The sequence below is a fragment of the Lichenostomus cassidix genome, chromosome 15 (genome assembly GCF_008360975.1).
Source record: "Lichenostomus cassidix isolate B80296 chromosome 15, HeHo_3.0, whole genome shotgun sequence".
NCBI classification, from domain to species: Eukaryota; Metazoa; Chordata; class Aves; order Passeriformes; family Meliphagidae; genus Lichenostomus; species Lichenostomus cassidix.
In genome coordinates, this window is record NC_139496.1 from 12187569 (window position 1) to 12213878 (window position 26310).

At 45.7% G+C, this 26310-nt stretch overlaps 2 protein-coding genes across 10 annotated transcripts in view; one reads left to right on the forward strand and one right to left on the reverse strand.

Moving 5' to 3' along the window:
- Positions 1-8595, reverse strand: part of ASCC2 (activating signal cointegrator 1 complex subunit 2) — a 34544-nt gene extending 25949 nt beyond the window's left edge. Inside the window, exons 1-3 of one of the 2 annotated variants that reach the window (XM_085076233.1) lie at positions 8034-8595; positions 7830-7922; positions 2540-2659 (exon numbers count right to left, since the gene is read on the reverse strand). In XM_085076233.1, the coding sequence (XP_084932359.1) occupies positions 2540-2554 (15 nt within the window). In that variant the 5' untranslated portion in view covers positions 2555-2659; positions 7830-7922; positions 8034-8595. The remainder of the gene's footprint in view (positions 1-2539; positions 2660-7829; positions 7923-8033) is intronic. The other variant, XM_085076231.1, reaches the window with a different exon arrangement.
- A 275-nt stretch (positions 8596-8870) lies between these two features.
- Positions 8871-26310, forward strand: part of MTMR3 (myotubularin related protein 3) — a 74881-nt gene continuing 57441 nt past the window's right edge. For 4 of the 8 annotated variants that reach the window (XM_085076223.1, XM_085076226.1, XM_085076228.1 and 1 more), the window contains exons 1-2: positions 8877-9018; positions 9639-9682. The gene's annotated coding sequence lies outside the window, so the exon portion shown is untranslated. Of the gene's footprint in view, positions 9019-9638; positions 9683-13536; positions 13665-26310 lie in introns of those variants that run through there. The other 4 variants (XM_085076227.1, XM_085076229.1, XM_085076224.1 and 1 more) reach the window with 4 other exon arrangements.

The window sequence follows — 26310 nt, forward strand, 5'->3', positions numbered from 1 at the left end:
AACATGCTGTGCGGAACAACCTCACAGAACCAAACCCCAGTGATGATGTCGATCCAAGGTTTGCTCCGATTCTTTCCTGGAGGAGAACACTTGGCAACTGAAACATGATTCCCTTGCAAAGGCATCTGTTTATCTCCCCTTCTGTGCCAACCCTCCTCAGAGCAGTGCTGGTGAGATGCCAGGTGACTCAGTGGGCTTTGAATGTGTCATCGAGCTGGTTTGAGTCACTATTCCTCTTTTTGGGGTGTTTTTTGTTACCTTACCAACTGTGTATTCCCTATTTGATTTCCTAAAACACTGTAAGCAGTTGGAGCCTCTGCCCAAAATTTGGAATATTAACTCCACGTGTATAACTGAGTTTGATAATTATATGTAGACACACTATGCATACAAATTTATCAGGAAAAAAAAAAAGAAGTGCATCTGTTCACCTGTGACAACGTGCCAGAGACCTTCAACACTTCACAACAGTAGAAGTTAAACCTGAAATCTTAATGGAAATCACAGCTTTCCAATCTCTGTGTGCAGGGAAACTGCCAACCTGCCTTGCACAGATAAGGCAAAGCATTAAAATCAGCTTGCTGGCTGCTAGTTCTGCTGAAAAACCCTTTTTCAAGGTTTGACCCAAAGCCATCTGAAGGTATAGGGCAAGCAGGCTTCGGATCAGATGTGAAGAGGAGAACTCCAGAAAAAAAATCTTTGGAAAAGGAGCTTTTATTGAAAGGATCCTTCCCCGTTGTGATTCATGGCTGGGAGGAAGTTGTTCAGCACTGAATGTAACAGTGAGGATGATCAGATGTCACAAGTCAAGGCCTGGGAAGAGTGCCCTGGTTCCGGCAGCACTGTCCTAGTGTTGTGACAGCTACACAGGGACAGCCTCCTGACTCCGGCTGTGCGGGGAGGCTGCTCACTGCTTCAATGGTGATAAGACACAAAAGCAGCTTTTTCATTTCGAGCAGCACAAAAAGCACCAGGAGGAGAACTGAAAGGCTGGAGTCACCCCAGGAATTTGCTGCTGGAGGTCAGCGTGTTTCCCTTGCCAGGCTGCCACGGACGCTGCAGTCCAGCATCCTGCTTCCCAAGCAGCACCAAGGCTTCCACAGCTCCTGCCTGAGCTCACATTCCCCCTCAAAATCCCAAATGACAGCCTGGGGCTGGATAGAGGATCTGCTTTACTGTTGTGCTGTTCCAAAGGGAGCTGTTCTACTCACACAGGAGTCTCAGCGGTTTCTGGGCCCCACACCCAAACCAGGTGAGGCCCCTGCTGTCCCCTCTGCTTCTCCAAGGGACATCACAGAGAGTTCAACACTGCTCACACACAGGTCACAGGCGCCAGGGAACCCTGAAGGACCAGCACTTCTAAACATACTTAAAAAATAGAATAAAATGGAAGAGTAGTAAAATGGCTGAGGAAAATGTCAGTGTGATCTAAAAAAAAAGATAGACCCACAGTACTAAATTGCAAAGTTGTGGAAATTGGCCATAAAATGTTCAAAGAAGCTGAAATGCAATTACAGTAATAGGCATGAATCAGGATAACCCTGGGCTTTGCAATATTTCAATCCAGTTCTACTTTTCCCTTTTTTCCATTTTATCTTAATGATATATGCATTAACTTATCAAGGACTAATGGAAATTACAAACCTTGGAACCACAGAATCATGTAGATTGAAAAAGCCCTCTAAGTCTGACCAATCATCACCTTGGCAATTAGACCACAGCACTAAGTGCACATCCATGCATTTTTTTAACACTTCCAGGGATGGGGACACCACCACTGCCCTGGGCAGCCTGGTCCAGGGCTTTACAACCCTTTCCAGGAAGGAATTTTCCCAGTATCCAACCTGAACCTCCCCTGGCCCAGCCTGAGGCTATTCCCTCTCCTCCTGTCCCTGTTCCCTGGCAGCACAGCCTGACCCCCTGGCTGTCCCCTCCTGTCAGCAGTTGTGCAGAGCCACAAGGTCCCCCTGAGCCTCCTTTTCTCCAGGCTCAGCTCCTTTCCCAGTTCCCTCAGCTGCTCCTGGGGCTCCAGCCCCTTCCCAGCTCAGTTCCCTTCCCTGGACATGCTCCAGCCCCTCAATGACAATGACACCTTCCACAGCATGTCCCTGACAGCCATAGAACCAAACGTGTCAGCGTTAAACTGTTGACCTGATGAATCCAACAGTAATTTATTAACTATTTTTTCGATTTCCCATGCTTCTCCAATTAACCCACTCTAAGTCTATTCATAGCAAGAAGTCTTATTGTAAGATATTCTTTATTTTGGTCACTAATGAAAGTCACCAGAGGTGACCCAAGATGCCTCTTAACTGACTCTCTCCATGGCACTGCAGCAGTGAAAGGGCAGGAGCACCAGTTCCCATTGCTCCCAGAGGCTGCAGGTGTAGCATCCACCTGACCAGAAGAACAAAGGAATTGTTCAACTTTGGAGTTTTAACAGTGCAAGTTCCTGTGGGTGGGAATTCCCGGAAGGCACAGCCTTGAGCAGGTTACCAGGCTGTGTCTACAGGAAAGAATTATTACTGAAGATATTCACCAAAAATAATATCATCTTCCAATGATACTTCAAGCAGCTCCTCTGATCCTACAGCTTCTTGGCCTCTCTTTGCCTGCTGTTTCTCTAATTATCCAACCTCAGGAGGAAGGTGATTAAGTGCTTATTAAGGAAAATAGATATGCTTTATTATGAAAAGCATTTTTTCAGGCAGCTTTGTTGTAGCAACACAGCACATGACACAGGTTAAAGTTGTGCCAGTTTGCTTTTCCAGAGAAAATACAGGTTCAGCAGAAAATGCTTTTTAACTTATTTTTAGCTCATGAGGCAAACAATGTCATGAGATGGTTTGAGTGGGAAGGGACCTTAAAACCCATCCCATTCCCACCCCTGCCATGGACCTTCCACTATCCCAGGCTGCCCCAAACCCCATCCAACTCGGCCTTGGAAACTTCCAGGGATCCAGGGACAGCCACAGCTTCTCTGGGCACCCTGTGCCAGGGCCTCCCCACCCTCCCAGAGAATAATTCCTTCCCAATATCCCATCCATCCCTGCCCTCTGGCAGTGGGAAGCCATTCCCTGTGTCCTGTCCCTCCATCCCTTGTCCCAAGTCCCTCTCCAGCTCTCTTGGATCCCCTTTGGGCACTGGCAGGGGCTCTGAGTTCTCCCTGGAGCCTTCTCTGCTGAACAGACTGAACTCTCCCAGCCTGGGTCCATATGAGAAAATGATGGGTGTAACATGAAGCCACATTAACCTAATATTAATCTCATATGGATTATTAGTCTGTTTAAGAAAATAAAACAAGCAACCAAGACTTCCAGACATTCTGCCCACTCTGAACTCTTGGCACATCCTCAATACTCATAGCTTCAGCTTTTACTTCCAGGTGGCATCCTTGCAAAGCCAGGCTCAGCCAGCTGTACTCCTACCTGGAAACATGGTCCCCAAACCCATTTTCAGTGTTTGCTCAAAAATGTTGTCTCTATTCCACTGAACTTGAAGTTCTGAGTTCCCCAAATCTTTGTATTTGAGTAATCTTGTGATAATCATCTTGATGGGCAGCCAAGACAGAGTCCTCGTGCTGCTTCCCTGCAGCAAAGCATCACTAATGGCACATCTTGTTGTAAAACAGGATTATTACAAGACGAGAAAATCCCAAAATGAGGCTGTTGCAAAATGTTCTGACCAAAATGATATGTATGTAATAAAAATCTCATTATTTTCAAATTGTTCATCTGTTTTGCAAGGGAATGAGTCAGAGCATCTGTTTTTGGGGCCCATCAGGATGACTGGCAGTGGGTGCCTCTCTTCTGGCACATTTCAATCAGGGGTGGCCTCCTACTGTGCTGACCACAATATCACCCTGCTGCCACTTGGATTGAATGAACAAAGAAGTAGCACTTGTTGGATGGGAGCAGGTAGAATGGAAACACCTACACATGGAGGAACACAGTGTAAATAGTGTGGTCAGGATCAGCATTCTTTTCAAGCATTCATCCAAAACCCAAGAAAGTAAAATGAGTGAGACATCTAAATAGGATAAAAGATGGAAACCCAAACAAAATAGGAGAGAAGGGATGAGGAGAGCTGGTTTGGGGTAGAAAACTGGCCAAAGGAGCCAGTTTGGAGTCTTGAGAAAGCAAACTCTCCTGTGTTTCGTGGTCTAACTGTTCTTACTGAACCAGGACTTGGTGCTGACTGTTTTTTTAAAGACATATCTGACTCTGCCATCAGTTTTTTATCGTAACAGAAACAGCCTGCAAAGGCTGAGGTGGCTGTTTGGGCTACAGGAGGGAAGTGTATTAAAGGTCACTGGGTGGTACCAGGGGCAGAAAAGCACCTGGCACATCTTTGGTTTTGCTCTTGCTCTCTGTTCCAGGTGGGGATGCCTCCAGGACTGCAGCTTATGTGCAGGATGGGCATGAGAGTCACTCTCTGGAAAGGTGATCTGAGGGACAAGGGTGGGCTGACCCAGGACAGGATGCTCTCACCTCACCACCACCACCGTGTGCAGATTTTAACACAGCCAATAATTCCAGTGACATGTGGGTTGCAGCTGCAGCCCAAGGAATATCTTTCCACACCAGGTACCTCTTTTCTTTCCATAAGAAGCCAGCTGGTAACTCAGTGGCTGTGCCTCAAATGGTAAGAGAGTTTTGTAAAGGACTCATTGGGCTTTTAGGGTCAGCAGTTGGTGGCAATGGCATCAGGGGACAGCAGCTCTGGGAAGGATGACCCAGAGCCTCGGGACTTGAGCTGTTGGAAGCTCTGGTGTTCTCATGTTTCAGCCCAGACTTCTCATGGCCATCGGATACTTGTTTTCTCGTACAGGAACATCACCCTTGCTCTTAAGGGAGATGTGTTTACTGCTGTGTTTACTCCCTAAGTTTCACAGAGAACAACTGTATCTTTTCTCAGCATTCAGGTTTTCTGGCTAAACAAATTATTTCAAGATCCTTGTACAAGAAAAAAATCAGGATTAGCCTGTAATTACTTTCCAGTCACATTTTAAGTTTGTGGCCCCTGATTAAGAGTGACCAGAGCTGCACGCAGAATTCCAGAGAAGGCTGCAGCAGAGCCTTCTATAATGGCATTAACATTTCCCCTTCTCCTGGAAATACCTCCGTGGATATGTGCTTTTTGTCAGATCTGCTTCAGATTGGGAGTTTGTCATCATCTCGAGATCAACAAATACACCCAGATTTTTCCTTTCTTCTGTCATTTCCAGCTGATGAGGTCCCAGCTTGCGGCAGAGATTCTTGTTAGCAATTCCCAAGGGCATGACCTTGTACTTTCCACTATTAAATTTCATCCCATTTCTAATGTGCCAGCACTCCATGTTATCCAGCTCTTCCAGCAATACAGCTATTCCTGCTGCACAGCCGGTGCCTCCCAGCTTTGTGCCATCAGCAAATGCCATCAGCTCACTCCTACCTTTTGTTCCAAGGCCTGTCTGAAAAATATTGTGCAAGAGCAAAAGCACACATGGACATGGCTCACTGGGCTAGGTTGTGGTCCTGGGATCCAGGGAGGTGAGGCTGGTTAGGGGCAACATGGGAATCCTGGTTAGGGGGAACATGGGAATCCAGGCACTTTTTGCCCACTCTTCCCTTTGTAATCCCACAAATTCCCTTTGTGCATCCACAGCTAGTGTATGTTTGAGGTGACTTTCCTACCTTTTCCACCTAGGAATCTTTATTATAGACCTGCTTTCCATTAATTTATTGAATAAATTAATAAATCTATTATATATTCATTGTCTAGAAAGCAATTATCAATGATATAATATTAGTTAAAAGCGATCAATCTTTAGTAAAGACACACCACATTTTTACTTTACATTTCTAAACTTACTTGTCTGGCCCCAAATATTTTTTCCTTAATATTTTATTTTTTAAGCTTTTAGTGCTCTTGAGGTCACACTAACAGGTGTCTAAAAGACTGGATTGCTTTACTTCCTCCTGCTTAAAACCAGCCAGGAATTCTGCTTCAGGAGTTCCTCCATAATTCATTCCCATCCTCCACCTCACAAATAAAAACCCCTGTACTGGATGAGTGAGGATACAATGCAGGTCCTTCAGCACTCTGGGCTTGGGAACACCTCGTTCCCTGAGCTGTATGTCAGGTTCTCACAGGCCTTGTTCTCCCTTTGGGTCCAGTAATTTTCATTTCCATAAAATAACTCTCATTATTTGCCCTGATCATCATGGAAAATAGAAGCAAAAGTCATTTAACATGGGGCCATGTATTAAAAAATAGACTGGAACACAAGATATGGAAAGGTTTGGGACACAAGAAATGGAATGTCTCTATGCACTGTGTGTGACCAGATTGGTAAAGATAAAATATATAAATATAACAAGCAGCTGGAAGTGCCAGCTTTTCCTGTCACGGGGATGGCACTGCAGGATTTCCCCCTCTTTAAGGACCAGAAGGAGCACCCAGCAGGTTCTGCTGTACAGGAGCCCCAGGTCTCCAGGATCCAGCTTCCCAAAGTAGGTCACATTTGATCTCCCTCCAGGCACACTGCAAAAGGCAACATTTAACAGGGACTTCTCAAAATTCATATTTTTCTTGCTGATGCTGTCAACACACATCCTTTTCAGCTACAGCTCTACTGGCTCTACATATTTTCATTGCTTTTGGGTGTAAACAGGCCAGAAATCCTGTTTTTCCCTTCAGTCACCTGTATTTCTTCCAAAGTTCCTCTGAAAGTACATATTCACATTCAGATCCCATTTGCATTCAGATGATGGCTTGTTGTTGGAAAAAATCCCTTCAGAGGGGCTGATTAACTTCTTTTCAAATGTTTGCTGTCCCTGACCAAGGGAGCAAAACCAGAACACAACTCACTGTGTGGCTCATATCTGAGTGTGAAGACACAGGATCCTGTATTTTGCATTGTTCCCTCTGAACATCAATGCTCCTTCCAGCTTAGACATGACCTAATGACAGACTGAAGTCCATCTGTTACAATGACTAGCCTTGGACTCAGAGGGAGAGTCCTGTGGATAATTTAGGAGTGCATTTTATAGCTACCTGCAAGCATTTCATTTCAGATCAAGGCGAACATGAGGAGCAGGTGGAAATCTCCCTCAAAAGTACAACCTGACCTACATACGGTATTGTAAATTAAAGATATGTATAAAAATAAAACATTAATGATCCATCGCAGTTGCAACAAAACCCAGATACAAATCTTGCTGCTGGAAAGGAGCTCCATTGCACAAGGCTAAGCTAGAGCTTCATTTTGGAACCAGCAATGTCCCTGCCACCTCTGACACTGCTGCCACTCTCCAGCTTTCTTGTGTTTTTTGTAGCTTAACGCTCACAGGCCTTTTGCTTTATCACTTGCCTCTCAGTTTCCATGTGTTTTTGGCAGTCCTGCCTTGTGCTGGCTCCCAGCTCCCCATTACCTCATGCTTTAGGAGCTGCGGGCTGCGCAGGGTGGCTTGGACAGCATGTGTTCTGGTGGCATGGGGCCACACATGTTCCTACAGCTGAGCTGAATGTCACCAAAGCAACGCAGGAAACATCAGCCAGAAGACTTTGGGCACCAGAATGGCTTTTGTAGACCACAGAATATTTTGATTTCAAAGGGACTCATGAGGATCATCAAGCCCAACTCATAAGTGAATGGTCTATAGAGGGATTGAGCCCACAGCCTTGGTGTTTTCAGCACCATGCTCTGACCAACTGAACTAATCTCAGGTCATACTTGGACAGGATGTTTCTCCAGGGGTTTGTGAGGATCCTAAGGAGGATGGATGGCAGTGGACACTGCAGGGTGAGGGTACACAGCCCACATCAGCACCCATCTCTGCTGTTACCTGACTCCCAGGTCGGGCAAGGGGTACTCCAAACCTTTGCTGAGACCCTGCCTGTTCCATGGCCTCGCTCAGCCAGTGCCAGGCTTACAGACCCTGCAGGGGGATAACAGGGAAAGGGCACGTTGGCTTTACAGAATCACAGAACAGCTGGGATTGGGAGAGACCTCTGGAGATCACCCAGTCCAACCCCCTGGAGATGGTTACCTGGAGCAGGTGACATAGGAACATGTCCAGGGCTTGGATTATTCCAGACAGGGAGTCTCCATGCCCTCCCTGGGCAGTGGTTCCAGTGGTCTGGCCAATGGATAGCTCTTCGTTATTTGTTGAGGTGGAACTTCTCGTGTTTCAGTTTATGGCCATTGCTCCTCGTTCTGTCACTGCGAACCACAGAAAAAAGTCTGGCACTGTCCTCTGACATCCCCTGGAGATATCAGTACGATTTGATGAGGTCTCCTGTCAGTCTTCTCCAGACTAGCCAGGCCCGGCTCCCGCAGTGTGTCCTGCTGAGGGAGATGCTCAGTCCCTTACTCATCCCCGTGGCCCTGCCTGCCTTTCATCCTCGGCGGGGCCGAGGCATGGCAGCGCCTCCTGAGGGCACGGCGGGCGCTGAGGCCACCGGGGCCGCGACGGTACAGATTCGAAAAAAACTTTTCACCGTCCGGGCGGTCAGGCCTCGGAAGGGGCTGCTCAGGGAGGTGGTGGAGTCACGGAGCCTGGGGGTGTTCAAGAGGCGCCTGGATCTGTCGCTGGGTGATGTGGTGTGGTGGTTTAGGGGTTACGGTGGTGCTGCTGGGATGACGGTTGGAAGAGTAGATCTTCCAACCAGTAAACCAGTAGATGATCTTAAACCAGTTGAGGAGCTTCCGACCGTGATGACGCCGTGATTCCGTGATTCCGTGATTCCGTGATTCCGTGATTCCGTGATTCCACGACCGCAGCTCCCCTCAGCGCGGGCCGGGGGTGCTGCCCCCCCCTTCCCCTCCATTCCCCTCCCCTCAGGCCGGGGGGCGGGAGCGGCTCGCGCCCAGCCCCGCCCCGCGGGCGGAGGAGGGAGGAGGCCGTGCGGCCGCCATGTTGTTGTCTCCGTGAGGCGGCAGCGGCGGCGGCCCCGAGCCCGCAGCGACCCCGGCCCCGGCAGGACGCCGCGCCCCGGCACGGGCGGGGGCTCCGCGCCATGCCCTGCCCAGCGGTAAGGACACACCGGGGTGCCCCTTGTCCCGCGGCGGGGAGGGCCGGCCCGCCGCGCCGGGGCCTGGCGGAGCGCGGCCGCGCTGTCACTGAGGGCCGCACACGCCCCCTCGGCTGCGGGTGAGGGGCGGCGGCGCGGCCGGCACGGCGCCCTCGGCTCCGCTCGGCTCGGCACGGCCGGCAGGAGCAGGGGGAGGCGGCCCGGCTTCGCGGCCGAGGTGCGGCGGCCTCCTGTGCCCGGGCGGGCGGCGATGCCGGCGGCCCCGGCCGGGCCCTGCGCTGCGGGGTTCGGGCGGCCGGGGCAGGGTGGGTTCCCCGGGGCAGGGGGGCTCCTGCCGCCCGTGGCCCGTGAGTCTCGCCCGGCGCTGCCGCCCCCCTGCCCGGCCCGCGGGGTTGGCCGGTCTCCGCCGAGCCCGGCCGGGGATCGTCCCGTGCCGCTGGCAGCCGCCGGCCCTTGCTCTGCTTCTGCGGCCGCTGGGGCCGTGGTGTCAGCAGTGTTCGGCTGCCCTTGCGCGTGCGGCCGAAATTCCCGTTCCTTTTATAAGTGGGACTTCTTAAGGCTTTTTATTTACATGGTTTTGGGGCTTTAATTGCGCCTCTTCCCCGTGTTCCTTTTAACAGTCCTGTCCTTTCGCTGGGATCTGAGCAGATGTTGCCCTTCCCTGGTAAGTGCTGTGCCTCCAACATGGAGTTCAAGTTTGTGCATTGAAGTTGTTCCTGCTCTTGCTTTTTTAGAGAATGTTTTTTGATCAGCAGACGAGACCTGGTGTTTCTTCACAACTCTGTACAGGAAACTGATTTCTTTCCTTTCTGTGCACACTTCCCTCACTGTGGGAAGGCTGGCCGTGAGCTTGTAACTCTTGCAGACTTCAGGTCTTATAGGCACTTTTCTGTGTGCTTCACCTGTTTGTTTTCTTGTGTGATGTAGCTGCGTGCAATAAGGCTTTCTTTTAGAAGAAAAGAACTTGGCTAATGAATCATGTCAGGTAGTGCTGAGTGGAAGTTTAGCTTGGCTTTCTGGTGAATATAAAGGCATATTTATATTATTTATATTATAGAGGTGAGTCCACTGGGAAGGGATGGCAGCGTGACGGAAGGAGCTATGACAGGTTTGTTGTAGTACCTGTCATGCTCTGAGCTTCAGATAAAGAGCTGAGATGCCTTTTGTCTGTTACTAAAGCATGTGGTATTTAGAAATGAACTTTTTTGGTGGAGGTGAAGGAGGTTTTATGAAGGAGTGCTTGTAAACTCGAGGGGAGGAGGCTGACATCTAATACCTACTTTGCTTCAGCTCTTACTGATTACAGTGGGTTTGGGAGATAGAAGTGGTGCTTTTTTTCCCAGCACAGGAAATACTGGGCTGTAAGTGTTGAAACTTTGTGCAGATAAGTGAAGGCGGGGCATGAGGTTCTAAAATGCTTCAGTGACAAGTGGTTCTGTGCCTGCTTTGGAGCTTGGGGGAGGGCAAAGGTGCACCAACAATGATGTTTTTTTGAGTGTTTGCGCTGAAAGGTGCTCTTGTCCCACTTCAGGTGATAGGAATGATGAATTGAGAGCTAAGCTGAGTTCTCTCACTGGCAGAGCTATAGGTGCCTGTCTAGGGTACTGTTAATATCTATTGCATTGACTGCACTAACAGTAATTAAAATCTCAATGCTAACCTGCTCAAAGAGCATGCCATGCAACCCACAAATTATACCACAGAGGTGGAATAGGTGAGCTTGATAAGCTCTCATTTTATTTATATGTTTTCCGTTAAAACGGCCATCTGCAGCTGGAGGAGACAGAAATGGAGCCTGCCCAGGCTTCTGAAATAGAGGATACAATATTTTATCTCAGATCTCATTCCACCTACGTGCAAGCCGGGATGATGGAGAGAAGTATGTTGTCAGCTTTCAGGAGTAGGAGGAACGTGGCTGTGCAGTGCTTTGCTGGCAATTAACCTGGAAAAAAGGAGTAACTTAAGGAGAAGGGGATCGTTAGGCTCTTGGAGTAACGGGCCAGAGCCTGGCAAGGCTGATGGGGCAAGGAAGAGGAATTGTCCCTGTAGAGTTACGTGGAGGAACTTGGTTAGCATCCAGCATGGAGTTTGAGATCTTTTCACCTGCACAGCTCTAAGGGCTGCGATGGCTGTTCCTGCTCTGGTGGCTTCCTACTGGGAAGTGTAACTGGATACAGGGGGATAGGACAGTTCCAGTTGGTATCCGTGGTGTCTTCAGAGCAGGTGACTCCAAACAGCCAAGTTAGTGCTTATCAAATCCTATGAACCAGAATGAAACATCCAGATGTTTCAAACATGCACTTGTTTCATAGTAGCTTTCACTGGCTGATTCAAAGTAATGTCATGTTTCTTTCAAAATGACCCTTTAGGTACGGAATGGTCCAGGGAGTAATGTGCAACTGTTCTGCTTTTGTCTCCAGCCTGAGTAGCTGGTGGTATAAAGATCTGCCTGTGAGATCCTGTGTGGATTTTAAACTCTGAGAAATGAGTTTCATGACTTGTGATTTCACCCCTCTTCTAGATATTGGTGCTGTAACTTCCCAGTGCTGTCAGGAAAACTCTAGGGATCTGCTTAGGACTTAGTTTGTGCGGTAATTCTTGTGAATTAACTGGATTGTTAAAAGGCAACTATTTCTTTCTTCATGGCGTTTCAAAATTCCAGGGCAACTGAGTGGTTTGTATGAAAGACCTCAAAGTGAAGTCAGTGGTAATTCAGGGATCTGAAATACTGACATTTTACTGGAACTATTTACCATGGCCAGCAAAGAGCTGGAGCCCTCAGCTCCTGCTGCATTCCACCTTCTACCATGGATGCGTTAGCTCTGAAAGGTGCAGGATTGCTGTGTGCATTGACTTGTTTACGTGTCAGCTGCTTGTGGGATGGGCAGAGGTTACAAACCACAGCCTCCTGTGGTGTCAACTGGCCTTGTTTGGAGGGCAGCTTTAGAAAAACAGCTAAAACTTCATCCCTTTGCTTTGAGCAGTTGAGAAGCACTGACAGAATATACTCGACACCACAGAAATCTAATGGTAAACTGGAGTGTGAGTAGCCTTGTCCTGTTCTTCCCCTCACTGGTTAATAGTTTCTGGTAGTGGTGTAAAGGAGGTGACCCCCAGCTGGCTGTAGGTTTTCCAGTGTCATCCCATAAAGAAGGCCTCAAGTCCATCCCTGCTGTGTAGAGCTACAGGGAGGAACCAAGCGGTAGTATCAGGGAAGAAATGCAGCATGATCTTGTTGCTAGCAGTGGTATCTCTGACGTTTAGTCTGTTACGAGGTGTCAGGTTGTGCTGGTCTGAGCCAGAGGTGCTCTGTTCTCCTTCAGCGAGTAGCAATATGCACCTGGAAGTGAGGCTTGGACCTGCAGAGCCGTGCAAAGTGAGCTGGGGAGAGAGGGAGGACAAACAGGCAGTCTTCTGGAATGTTGGTTGAAATGGGAAAGCTGTTTCTGGAGTCACTGATGTCCAGCAAAAAGCACTGTTTGTAAAGGCTTCACTTAAAACACAGTTGCTGATTCCTGGCTTTGGTTTGTCTTCCGAAACTCCTCAGACTCAGAATCTTCATGTGAAGTTTGGAAAGCAGCAGTTAGTTTGACACGTGAATGTGGCTGCAGGTTAAGCTCATAACTGGAAGTGTGCTCTGTGGGGCTTACTGGGGGCAACTGGATACTTCCTCTTGGAAAATAGTTGCAACAAGGTAACTGTGGTAAGATCCATCTGGAAGTTTTTTGGAATTCATGTGTGTATATGCATGAGTGAGGCAACTACTGACATTGTTGTATCTATCATGGTGGAACTCTTTCAAGTTCTGAACTGGGGGGGGGGAGAACCAAGCTCTGCAAAAGACTTCCTAAACTGAGTGTTCTTGCCCTTTCTTGTGGGTGTTGGATTTCAGAAGACGTGAAGCGGGATGTCCCTTGTTCAGTGATATTGTAACTAAATGTATACAAGCTGCTGTATTGAATTATTGCCATTTCTGAAAAATGAATACTTCAAGCAAGACTTCAGTGGAAGTTGATTTTGGAGTAATAAATCTGTTGTTTTCCCTCATGATTAGGAATGCACTGAAGAGCTGTAAAGCAGCATTGGTGGGCTGGCTTGGGGGCAGGCAGTTGTACATAATCAGTCATGCCAGTAATGAAGTGCATCCTCAGTAGTAACACAAGCAGATAGATCCTAACTAGTATTAACCTCCTTCATTTAGGGAAATTGAACCAAAATCCTGAAGTGTAAATAATTCAAAATACGACTTTGCAGTTTGGTGTTGAAAGAGGGCAGAACATCAAAGAAACTGAGGCTTGGAAAAGCCCTGGGAGGTGACAAGCAAAGCAAGTTGTCCTTTGCCTTGCTCAGCACATCTCGCTGTTGTTTGCAGCGTTCATTGTGATGGGCTGACAAACCATGATGGAAATGAGGTTGGGGTTGCTTCATGTGAGGTGTTAATGGAGCTGGTGTTGTTCCTGACTTCTGTGGCATTGGTTGTTTATCAAATTATTCTCCAGTTTCAGGGTTTGAGCTATTCTGTATCTGGTGAAGCACTGGTGCTAGACTGAGCTTAGCTTGGACAATTGTCCTGTCACCTGTGGAATGAGCTTGAAGCTGGAATGAAATCAGAAACTTGGTGTTAGCCCCTGGCTGCTTGGGAAAAGGTAGGCTTTCCAAAGGGCAGCTGGAACAGACCATCCCCCTGACTGGGGTGTATTCTTCGGAAGGAAAGCTGTAACAGGGAACATTCAAATGTTTGAACATCTGGGACTGGACGGTAGGGAAGGCTGCCATGGGGCTCACAGCTTCCAGAATGTGGCCTAGAAGGCAGTGAGTATCCATATAGGAAAGACCTGTGTTCTGTTACCTGGATATTTAACTGTCGTCTTCCTTCCTCTTGTGTGTGTTGATCTCAAGCTGTGTGTTCTGTGCTCCCCTCCATTTGATTTTATTCCAAAAACTCCTGCATTATTTGCAGAGTGACATGGTCTTGGTTTAATTTCAGAACTGAAGTTATTTACTGGGCCTGTCTCTAGCAGATGTAGCAGATCTAACCTTTCAGATCCTACTTGGTTTAGCCCTTACTGGGATAAGAGTTGAAGAGGATTTTTTCCACAGTAATCTCTGCTTCCTACTTTTCAAGGAAACACCATTGTCCAAATAACTTTACTACCTGAATGTGTTTCTCCCTTGCTGTGAGTACACCAGGCCCATGGCTAAGAATTCTAGCGAAGGCTTTCGTTTGTGGTCTGTCTTACCCTATTTTAAGAAAGATTTTCGTCAGGGAAAACCAGTGAAAATGGTATAAATCTTTCTTTAACTGAGATTTCTGAAAACAAAGTAGCACGAAATAGATCTCTAGGGTGCCTGTCTGTATGATGAAGTCTTTTGTATATACAAGTCTAATAGTCTCTAAGTATTTTGGATTGTTCTGGTACTCTGAGGTTTAGTTTCTGGAACATATAATCAGTAAGGGGGGAAGTAATGCACTTCAGGTTGAATTTGTGGGGGAAGGCTGTTGCATTGCCATAATTAAGTCTTTGTAGTTTTTCTTTCGAATACCAGAGATTTGTGCACTAGTATAGACATTATTTATAGAAACACTGGTAGAACAGATTTTTGTTGCCCTTTTGTGGGCCTCATTTGCTTCTCCAACTTTGGGACTGAAAACTAGGGCTGTAATCAAAGCATTAATTCTGTGGTGTTACCTGAAAGGATGGAGAAATAAAAATAGTTTCTTTTTCTCTGTACCTTTAAAGGAGGGTTTTGACTTCTCTATCAACCAGGAAAGGGCAGACTCCTAACAGAATGAGACTTGTTTTCTCCAGTGCTGCTTTCTCTACTTGTGGAAGTGCCTGGGGGAAGCTGCTGCCAGGCACCTGAGGGAGGAGAGGACAGAAATCCTGTCTGTGTAGGTTGACATAAAGTCTATGAAGGCAAGATGCACTTGGTTGGCTTCCTGAGTGCCCTTGGAGAGCAGAGCAAAGACAGGACTTGCTGCAGGGCACCTCCCCAGCTCACCCTGAGAGCAGCCTTTCATGTAGGGCTCATGTGCATTATGAGACTCCCAGTCCCTGTGACTCCTCAGATCCTCCGAGGTTTGACTCTTCTGGGCGAGTAGGGTTCTTGTTTTCTGGGGTTTGTCTACGGCTGGTGACAGGATTTCAGTAAACAGATGGAAAATCAGACCTTCTCTTGAGTATCTTCCCTGTCGTGTAGAGTTTAGCACTGTATAGGTCAAGGGTAGACTACTGAATATTGATTTTGTTTTTTTAGTTGCTAGAAGTAGTAGTTGAAAGTACTGAATGAGTGAAACTGAAGGGTGGATTAAAGAAACTGTAACAAAAAGTCTGAGGACAAAGAGATTAAGAACAATTTATTTGAACTGTACTGGCAGAACTGCCTATGACTGTGGAGTCTTAATACCTTCCACATCCTTCAGAAGATGCTACCTTCAGTACTTTTGAAGTGAGGCCCCAGTTTTGTACAGGAGATGTCAGAATGATCCAGTCTAGCAGCTGATCTACCATTAAATGCTGTCCTGTCACTCTTATGATATCACTGTGTCCTTTCAAAATGAGTTTAAGTCCAAAGCTGCTCATGAAATTGGCTGCTGCTAGATCTGGAATAAGTGGAAATTTTCTTGCAATTTCTAGGTTTGGAATTGGTGGAAAGCATTTCCCTGGAATATCCTATCTGGTAGCTAGGAGGGACCCAGAAGCCTGACTGTCCCTGTTCTCCTTGCAAGTAGATGAGGACAGGGAGTAAGCCAGTGGCTGTGGCAGTTTGATCTCATCTCTCGGAGCCATAATTGACCTAAATGTGTACCTGGGAAAGCTTTGCTTATTCCATTGCTATCTGCAAGCATGTAATTGCTATCATTGAAACTTAAACCAGAGAGAAATGAGCTGCTGGGAAGTTGTGCTGTTTGTTGCATCATTGTTGGGGTGTTTGCTTGGGGACCTTTTCAGACCTAGTGCTGGATTTGCTGCAGCTGGAAAGTGTTCTCAGTTTTACCTGCATCCAGCCTTTGGTGTTTTGTCTGACTATAATTGCTATTGTCAAAGCTGACTTTTGCTGTTCTGTGGGTCTCTAAGTTCAGACTTTTCAAAGACAGACTTTCTGTCACCTGACAAAGAACAGATGAGCCAAAATTAGAGGCAGTGAGAAGAAAACTCACCTGCCATATCACAGAGCAGCTTGGCTTGAAAATTGATGTGAGGACATTTCTCTGTCCTCTCTGCAGCCAGTTTGCTGTGGTCTGACCAGAGCAGAAGCACATTTTCTAAGAGTTTTGACCTGATTGCTTTGATTTTTTTAAATTGTTGTATTTGAATTTTCCTTATTTACTTTTTTTCACTGTGAGAACAAATAGTTAGTGTAATGTAGGCGTGGCTGAACTTTTGATCCAAGAAACCTGACTAGAATGTCTAAGCAGATTGCATTTCTAGATTATTTTGATTATTTTCCTTTAATAAATGGAAGCTTGAAAGCAAGTGAAGTGTACTTAATGTAAACTTGTAAATTTACTGCCTTTGCCTGCAGAACTTTTCTTTCCATCTGAACACTGTGCATGGCTTTTTAAGAGTGCATAAGCTTTTCATCAAATTAATGACTAATCCTTATCAAACAAGTGTTCATCTTTACAATTAGAGAACAGGAATGCTTAATTGTGTGCTGATTGGTGAACATACTAGTCATGAGTACATTTGAGAATTCAGATTCTTAATTTTCTCTCACTGCTGGTAGCAGGAATTTGCTGTGAACAGGGCATTATATTCTGGTTGGATACCCATTATAATTAAATTATCATCTTTGTCTATGTTCAGTGAACCTTTCTTTGAGTAACTTCCAAAAGAATGCACCTTTTTGCACTTTGGGAAAATCTGAACTCTCTGGGGAAAAAGGAGGAAGATGGAACAAGGTAAATATTTTGAGGTCTGCTCGGCTTTCCTTGTAGGTTTGGCTGATGGATTATGGTCAAGGCACAGTTGTGTTCTAATGCAGAATACAATAGCTTGCTTGTTTTCTTTTACTTTGGGCTGGAATCTCTTAATCCCTTCAGACTCAAGCATGAGTATCACATGATTTGGAGGTGTTTGGTTAGTGTACTTCACTACTGCAGAGCATCCCTGGACGTAACAGATGAGTAAATTTGGGCTGCAGAGAGAAGCCACATGGAAATTTTCAGTTTTGGAGATCCATGGCCAAGTGTTTCATATTTTGTGCTGGGTTGTGTTCTGGCAAAGTTATCTGGTCTGTTAGACTTGTCAGAAAAGAAGGATGTCAGATACCTGCTCTGAAATTCCAAATTCATTATGAAAAGGATTCCAGCTTTAATGTACTATACCTGTATGTTCAATATCCTGCAGAGTTCAAATCATTCCAAGGGGATTTGTAGGGAAACTTCCTTGCCAGAAAATTTGTGGTACAGCTAATTGTAGGTCCTTCTTTCAGAATCTGTGACCACGTGGGATATTGGTGGATACAGAGATGTATAAGTAATACACATAAACCCTTGTTAAAGTAAAAGAATAATAAATATTCATTAACAGTGAATTTCAAAAAGCAGTAGCTCCCTGTATAGCTGCATAATGGTACCAATATGCCTGGTCCCTGTCATGTTCCTTTTCCCCCCTTCAGTTCTGCAGGCTTTAGGAGCTGGAACCAAAATGCCTTCCACTTGTCAAACTGGAATTTTGGCTTTTAAATGACAGGCTGAATGCTGGCACTTGATGAGGGTGACTGCTAAACACTGACCTGGGGAGAGGACTGGGCAAGGGGTTTTCTAAAATAGAATAAGATTCCCTAAAGTGCTGAAATATGGTAATGAACTGAGGATGGCAGAAAGACTCCAGTGAGTTAGAAAATGCTGGTTTTGAGTCATGGTGCTGCTTGTGCAGAATTTGGTCTGTTAAGCACCAGATCAGTGCAGTTGCTTCAGCGCCTGGTTCTACCTGCAGCTGGAGTCGGCTGCTTCCCAAGGTGCTCCACTCGCATCCGAAGAGGTAATTGGGGCACTCGAATCGTGGTGGCTCTATACTTAGCTCATTACTCCAGGCAAATTATCTTTTGCTTCTCCAGTGTTGACTGGCAGGCTGGTTGGAGAGCTGTCTAGCTTTCCATTGCTGGGGCATTCCAACTCCTCTGCAGTGTTTTCATTGCATAGGCACTTCTTCCTGTGAACTCTTGAAGGGCTGGCGATAACTGGGCAGTGGAAGGGTCAAAGCATGGGAGTTCTGGAGTAATTCACTGAGGAAAACAGTAGTGCCAAACGTGCTGTTGTAATCAGCTTGGAGTAGGAAGCAATCTTGAAACCTGCTTGATGCTCTGCTTACCTGTGGAGCATGACTGGGTTCATCACTGCCACTGCTGACGCCTGAGCTGGGTGGGTCTGGTGGAGGAGTCAGCCTGGGGAGTTGTAGACAAAGGATTTTGCTTCATTTGACAGATGTAAGACTGGTGTAGCAAAGACAATAAGAGCTATTTCTTGCTTTCTTTTTTAAGGCTGGTTTTTTACTGAGCTGTTTGTGTACGGTCCCGGTTGAGGTACTCCCCTCCTCGGAGGGTCACGCCCAGAGAGCAGCCCCATTAAAAGTAATGGTGCTGTTGCATCATGTCCCAGCCCGCCGTGGTCCCATTCAGCACTCAGGTATGAAGACTTTTCCTCTTGCATAAGGCACCTTGATTTGCTCGGGTCAGGGAGGAAACACTTGGCTGCTCTCTAAAGAGTAAGTTATGAGCTGCTGTGCTCTGTAGCTTATTTTTCTAAACATTAGTATTTCACATTATTGTCCAGCTTTCTAAACTGTACAAGTGCCTGAGGCTGGACCACTGCTCACACAGAGGCAGGGATTACTTGGCCAGCCCTGGCTGCATGCAGATCCTTTCCTGCTTCTTGCATGCTTCTCTCTCCTAGACCCAAATTATTTGGTATTCAAAGCAGAGAGCTAGTAGTGCTAAGGTTCATGTATTTGAACGTATTTCAAGATCCCCAGGATTGCAATATGGCTTAATCTACTTTGTCTCCCTTCAATTTCTAGGTATTTCTAAATACTGTTGGCTTTTTTTCTGGTTATTCCACCAAAATTCAGTTTTTAGTCTCATCATAAACCATATGTCAATCCCAGCAGATCAAATTGTGTACTAGTTAAGAAATTATTTTTCTATAAATATGCTGCAGGTCTAGTAATGTATATTGAGATAGTGACTTCACTTACCAAAGGCAAAGAGTGGTCACTTAAAACATGCCTTGTCCAAAGAAATTGGTCTGAAGTGACTTAGATCCTAAAAAGGACTGAAGGTTTTTGTGCAAGAAGTGAGCAGGTGGGCTGGGGAGAATCTAGTTTAGCTACAGCTTAAAGAAAGGCCTAATGCCAAAACACCCTCAAAAACTAATTTATGCACTTAAATTCCACAATTTTTATGCTGCCTCTTGCCAAGACAATTAAAGAATTCCTAGAGCTAATCTGAATTTCCAGGCTGGGTTTGGAAGGCGATAGCCACTTGTGCAGGTGCAGAGAGCACTCCAGTCTATTCGGGTAGCTTGATGAGTCTTGGTGGTTTCATTGATGTATTTGATTTTCAGGAGTCTGGAGATATAACTGTGGAGCACATTCATGGTGGACTTGCAAGTGTAGCCAGCTGGGGTTTTGCTGCTTGTAAAAGGTCAGCTTTTAAGCTTCCATGGATTGAGTAACAGTAAACTTTAAACAGGAGTTGCAGCACTTGCTTTCTAGAGCTTCAGGTCTCCTGTTTGACTCTGGAAAACTTAGAAGGAAGAACTTAAGGTTTGTGTTCCTAAGATCTGCGTAACTATTTGTAAATAATTAAAATGCAGAAGGTGAAGGAATACTCTCAGTTCAGAAAGGGCTTGTGTAGCTGTGTGAAGATAATTGTGGTAGGACAGTCCCATGCATCCTTCATGTCTGCAAAAGAAAACACAACCAGCAACTTGTTTCTGCAGCAATTAGTCAGGTTGTGCCATTGTATTCTCCCCTGGGTCGCATTTTGGTGAGTGTTTTGAAAGACTTGACTTAGCAGAGTTTGTACATGTTGAAACAAATTTGATGGCTTGAAACTTGTCTGAAGAATCTGCTGCTTGTTAGGTGACTTCTGAGGAGCTGTGACCCCTAAAAATCATTACTTGGTTACTTGGATTATTTTTTTAATAACGTTTTAACCAGAACTCAGAGATCAAACAACATACTGAGAGCTTATTGCATATAAGAATGTGAAAGTGTGAATCTTTCTGTGGAGCTGGGAATCCATAGACCATGCTGGGTGAGTGACAGCTCAGCCTCTACACGGAATTCAGAGCATCTTTGCCATGTTATGAAAAGCTTGTTGCCTGGTGCTGATCTGTTCCTCTAACACTGAGCTTTTTGTAACCTTTAAACTCTAAGTATAGGATAAGAATTTATCCTGTTAAAACCTGCATTTGTTTGAAGAGTTAACTCCTGCTTGTTCACCTCTGTCCTACATCTCTAGATCTCAGTTATTTAAATACCAAGGTGTGTGTCACTCAAAACCTACCTACCTACCTGGTGAGCTCTTCCTTTAGCAGAGAAGTAAATGTGGCCTGGAGTGATCGAGCAGCTGTGCCTGGCTTGCTACACCTTTCTGATTCTTCACTTTTGCTTGTGGAGCTGTTAAATCAGGGTTTAGGAGTTGATCTGCTGGTGAGTTTCTGTGAAATCCTGGAAATTACTTCAAATAATTGACATGTATGTCTAACCTCAGCCTTTATCTTGAAGTGATATATTTTACATTGTATCTGATGACAGTTTTACAGGTGAGTGTTTTGGGAGGAATGGGGAAAAGTCTTTACTGATGTCTCATCTACACAGAATAGGCTTGGTGAATATCATATACTGGGTATATGGAGTATCTTGATGAAGCAGGTTGGATGGAAGGGTCTAAAGCCTTCAAATCAGAAGTAAGGAATTAGTCTTCTAGTTTGTCTAGTTAGGTGTGTCCTGCTTTGAAGCCTCACTGAATTTTCAAGTGGAGAAGTAGCAGATTTGTTTGGTGTTGGCACAGTAGGCTTGAATTATATCCTTTTTTAGTACTTTGACATAGCTTGGAGCAAACTTTTCACAGAAATGTTCTTACTGAGCAACTGGGAGGGGAGTTAAGTTCATCACAACTCAAATGTTGTTCTTCCTCTTCCTTCCAGTGCTTTAACTCCTTGTCACAAGTGACAGAGTGACTGTGCTCCTTGCAGACCCATTGGGAGTAGAGATCTGCAACTTCACCTGTGTGTTGTGTCAGCCCATTGCCTGTTCAGAGTTTAATGTGCAGTCTTGGGGTTGTGGTCAGAATGACTACACTAATACTCTGAATGGGATTTTTAACCCTTCTAGACCAGGCTTGCTGCAAGTAAAGCATTTAGCAAATATACTTGCAGTGCTTTGCTGTGTTTCTGTGGTAAAATGGTCCTTGTGGTGATGGTGCTGGCTTACAGCAGCCTTCACTGGGCACAGCGCTGTAGCCTGGGATGGGAGCAGGGTAACAGGACTGCCCCGTGCCTCCTGTGACTCTGGGGACACCCTTATGGCACTGGGGGCTTGGGCTGACCCTCTGGTACAGGAAGGCCTCAGTGCTGAAAGGGCATCCACTACTGGTGATTGCTAATTATCCCTCAAAAATGCAGCTCCTGAAACTGTTCTGTATCTGAGGTATTGCTTCAGATGTACTTGAGATTTATGTAGGAAGTGGAAGCAGATGCATTCCTTTTCCTCAGAGCTTTTATTAATTGTTAACTGAAACAGTTGAATTGCTGGGTTTTGTTTAGTATTTGTGGTAAGATTTGATGTGTTGCTTGATAAATGCTCATGTGTTTTGCGCAGATAAAATGTGCTTAGTCCTTGTGGGTTATGGAGTAGTGGGCTGCTGGATTTGTGTATGTTAAGATGCTTATGTGTTTAATTCAGTAGTGAGAACTAATACACAAACTTCATCCTGGAGAGTTACTTAGTAACTCTGTTTGTCCCTGAACTTCAAAAAAATAATGCAGAGGGAATTAGCAAGGTCAAATGGAAATGCACAAAACATAAATGTATCTATTTCTGAGCCTCTGCTAGAGATAATAAAGCCTTCAGTGGTAATGGTGCTCATGCAGAGATACCTCTTTACCTATAGAATTAGGACTTGCAGTTCTTATCTCTGTGTTATATTTTATCTTGACTGTAAGCAGAGTGCTTCCCTGTGAGTTTCCCATAAAGCAGAATTCCCTCCAAACCTGTCCCAGGGAGAACAGAGCATGGCATGGCTGGGTGTGAGTTACTGCAGAGCACTGGCAGCTCTCTGCCATGGGATCACGTATCCGGCTGGGAGGTAAAGCCAGTCTGCCAGCACACTTAATCTATTTTTGATTTGTCAGGATCTCAAAGACAGAAACAAAAAGCACTTTGTCCTGGCTGCTCTGGAAGACTGACACTTGAATGGCTCTTTGCATTGTCTATTCAATGGTGCTGGAGCACTGCTCTGCAGTGAGCACATTGTTGTGCGGCAGTCACTCCACTGGGCAGTTCACAGGCTTTCGGGAGCATCTCAGAGCAGCAGCTTCACATGAGCCACTTGTTTGAGCAGCTCCAAGGTCAGCCTTGTCAGCGGAACTCAGGGAGACTTCCATGGCAACTGATGGCCCTTCAGCACAATCAGTCTGTGCCAGGGCTGACTCTGACTGCTGCCTTCAGCACCTCCTGGGTGCTGGAGTTCCTTCTCCCCAGTTGAAAGAGAGAAAAGTACAACTGGAGGTACTTTTTGATCAGTGCTGAAGAAGCTCCAGACAATCTCTGGAGGTATGGTGGACTCTCCAGAGATTCATTTGTGCTTATTTAGGCTTTATTGCTGGGAGAATCTGACAGAATATTCTGGAAATATTGCAATCTATGGTCTAGCTCTTTTTTAATGTACGATAATAAACCTTTCTTCAGTTCTTATCCCAAGTGTTGAGATAGAGGAAGAAAGTCCAAGTCTTTACGTCACTTCAGAAAATTCCTGTGGCCATTTTCTGAAGCTCTGATTATCAGGGCTTTTAATTTCTCATACGTATGAGAGCTGTGTGAGAATTTCCCTGATGCTTGCAGGTGATCATGAAGTATTTGGTTTATCTGTACATAGTTGAGCTTGGTTTCCTGCTGTTTATTCCGTGCTGTTTAGGTTTCTGTTTGCATTTACCTCAGTTAAACAATAATAATTAACTCAAAGCATTGAACTGATGCAGTTATCATATTGGGAGAACAAACCAATAGCCATAATGCAATATGCATTACTGCAACTTCCTGGTAATGAAAATTCCAGTAGCAGAGTACTTGATTTAATTTTTAAGCTTGGAGAAAATAGTGGTGGTGAAAAAATTACTTCATAACTGACTTTCGCTTGGCAGTTACTTAATGCTAGGAAAAAGCTTGGGGTGTGAGGAAGAGCTGTAGTGGCTTTTTTGTTAATAAAGGGAATGTCTGAGCTCTTGTTCACATTTGACCCCCAAGCTGCAATGTGCAGCTATGTTTTTAAATGACTGATGCTTCCCCAGACACTGTGGATGACATTGTTTACTTCCTTCTGGTGAGGCTTCAGTGTTTTTAAGCTGGAAACTGCAGAATTAAAGACACTTGGATATTACTGTCATGTCCTCCCACCAGACCTCATGGTTGAATCAACTACGTGTCCTGAAGTGTGTGGCCAAAATAGGTAAGAACTGTTCACTGAGGGATAGAACGTGGGACTAAAAAAGAGACAATATCAGACACAAAATCTGCCTGTTGATGAGGGGAATCTTCCTTAAGGTCTCAGGGGCAGTTTTTGTGTACAGCTGCTGTGGACTTGGCATTGAGGATGCTTCCAGGAGAGACCAATCTCTCTTGGCTGTGCATGGCTTGGGCAGTTTTCTTGGCAGAAAAGCCTGGTTAACCAGCGCAGCTGTAGACGTTGCACAGATGCAGCCTCTGAAGGGCCTGCTGAGCAGCTCTGAGGAACCTGAATGTGTTGTGTAAGGACAGCTCTGACTCAGTGGGGAATGTAAGCACGTGGTTCAGCTTCAGCAGTATCACTGTACAAGCCAGAATGAGAGCTCACTGCCTCACCAGTGAGGGCATCAGTTCAATCCCATTACCCTCTTACATGGCATCACACCTCTAAAACGTGTTTCTTACCTCATTCGGTGGTGTTGTGCATTGTTTATTGTGTATTCAGGCACTGGTTTCCACTGTGTGAAGCACAGCTGTGTGCTCTGCTGCTCAGCTGATGGGTGAGTGGGCACTGACTGCTGGGTGAGCACCTCAGGGGTGACTCAAAGGCTCAGGCATTCCTGCACACCTATGCTCTTCCCAGACCAGCTCAGAAGCTTCTCATGTAACAGAAAGTTGCTCCAAAGTCAGCTTTTCATAGTTCCTTATGGAATTTTCTGTCAGTTTTACAGATACTGCTGTGAGATTAGTATTGTATCTTCAATATTGGTATTTTGAGCAGTGATTGAAGAATTGAATGCTTGTGGAACAATAGTGAGTTTGGAGCCTGGGATATGTTAACATTAGAAGTGATCTATAGTATTAACAGAGCCATTCTAAATATACTGCAGCATTGCAGTCCTGACAGTGATTGTGATGCCAGGCCTGGACTATGAATACATCCTCCATGTGCACACTCACGTGAGAGTGACAGGGCAGCACGTGCTAGGCTTGAAGATAGTGTTCCTTTCAGTTTGATAAGGAGTGTGGTATGATTGTCCTTTGCTTCTGACGTATTGTATAGACTCAGTGCTGGGTTGTTGTTCAGGAGTGAGTGCAAGCAGCAGGACATGGGAAAATCTTTCTCTTGGATGAGAATTTGTGCAGTCCATGAAGAGAAATTTGCTTGTGTTGGGCCCTTCGTTGGCTAGGACATGTCAGGGAGATAGTTCTGATTTTCCATCTGCATGAGAAGTCCATCTTCTTCGGTCTGCCAGGCTTTCTGGTTTTTCCTCTTGCTTAGGTTTTTAGCTCGCTTTGTAGTAGTTTATTGATCATCAGGCAGGTTGTTAGAGGGGAACACCTGGTAAGTAATACCTGCAGGCTCTGTAATGGATTTGTTTGATCTGTTCAAATGTCTGCTGCTTTCTTGCTGCTGACTGCACAATGTAAAGGAAGTATGGGGGTGTTCTGGACAGGAAGGAACACGTGTCCTAAAAGCCAAACTATCTGAAGGGCACTGCCAGGCATAGCTGTCTTGATAGCAGCGAGGATGGTCTTCATGGTGAGGAAGTCAGTAAAATGCCATTTCTAAACACCTTCTTAAGCTGCCCCATCTTTTAAACATACAAACTCTTCAGGCAATCTAGAGCTGGTTTGTTACTGCAGGCAAATGATGACCTGAAGGAGACTTAGGCCTTTCTTGGAGTTGTCCTCCTCGCTGCCTGTACTAGCAGGAGATGTGTTTTTCACAGTGGAATGAACGTTTACTTCTAGCCATAATACATCAAGTTCTATAGTGAAAGGTGTTAGTTGAAGTAAAAGTTGAAGTGAGGCAGCTTGTAATGCCAAAAGATGGGATTGCCAGTGACTGATGAAGGATCTATACTTTACTTCAGACTTCCCTTTCAGTGAGTGTCCTGGGGTTCTAATGGAGTTTAATAGACAGGTTGACATAGCAGCAGAGACAAATGCTGGTGACTTGAAGTGGGGTTGGCACTGTAAAAGAGGAAAAGAGCTGACATGCTCTTACTGCCTTGACTCCCATACCTGTGCAAGGTCTGTACACTAAATACATACTCTTAAAAACCTCTCCCTTCTGTGGGAGCAGAATGACAGGTTCCAGTTCCTCACTCCTGCTGCTTGAATTCCTGATTTCTCCTGGAGCAGCTTTGCTCTTGAGCTGTCATAGCAGTCTGCAGCCTTTCTCTGGGAGCACCACTGCTGTAGCAGTTGAGTGAGCAGTGGAAGCCTGAGTAAGTACCACTGGCTGTTTCTCAAGTCTGACATCATATCCAAGAATTAGATGGCTCTCTCTCACCGTGGGGATAATGAAATGATTCCTACTGTGTTATTCATTAACTCACATTTCATTCAGTGGCTCCTAAGAGGATAACGAGTACGTTAGAGGTAAACTTGCATAAGATTTCTGACATCCTTTTGATAAGTTCAGTAAGAGTTAAAGTTGTGGCAGACAAAGCATGGGCAGTGGGGCCTCACTGAGGCAGGTGGCCTGGGCTGTGTTACACAAACTGACTTGTGAGCTAATTTAGTGGCTTTTTTTTGTCAATGGTTTCAAGAAAATAGCCTGCTTCTAAAGTTGCTGGAGAAATAACTGGTGCCCAGAGCCAGATGAACT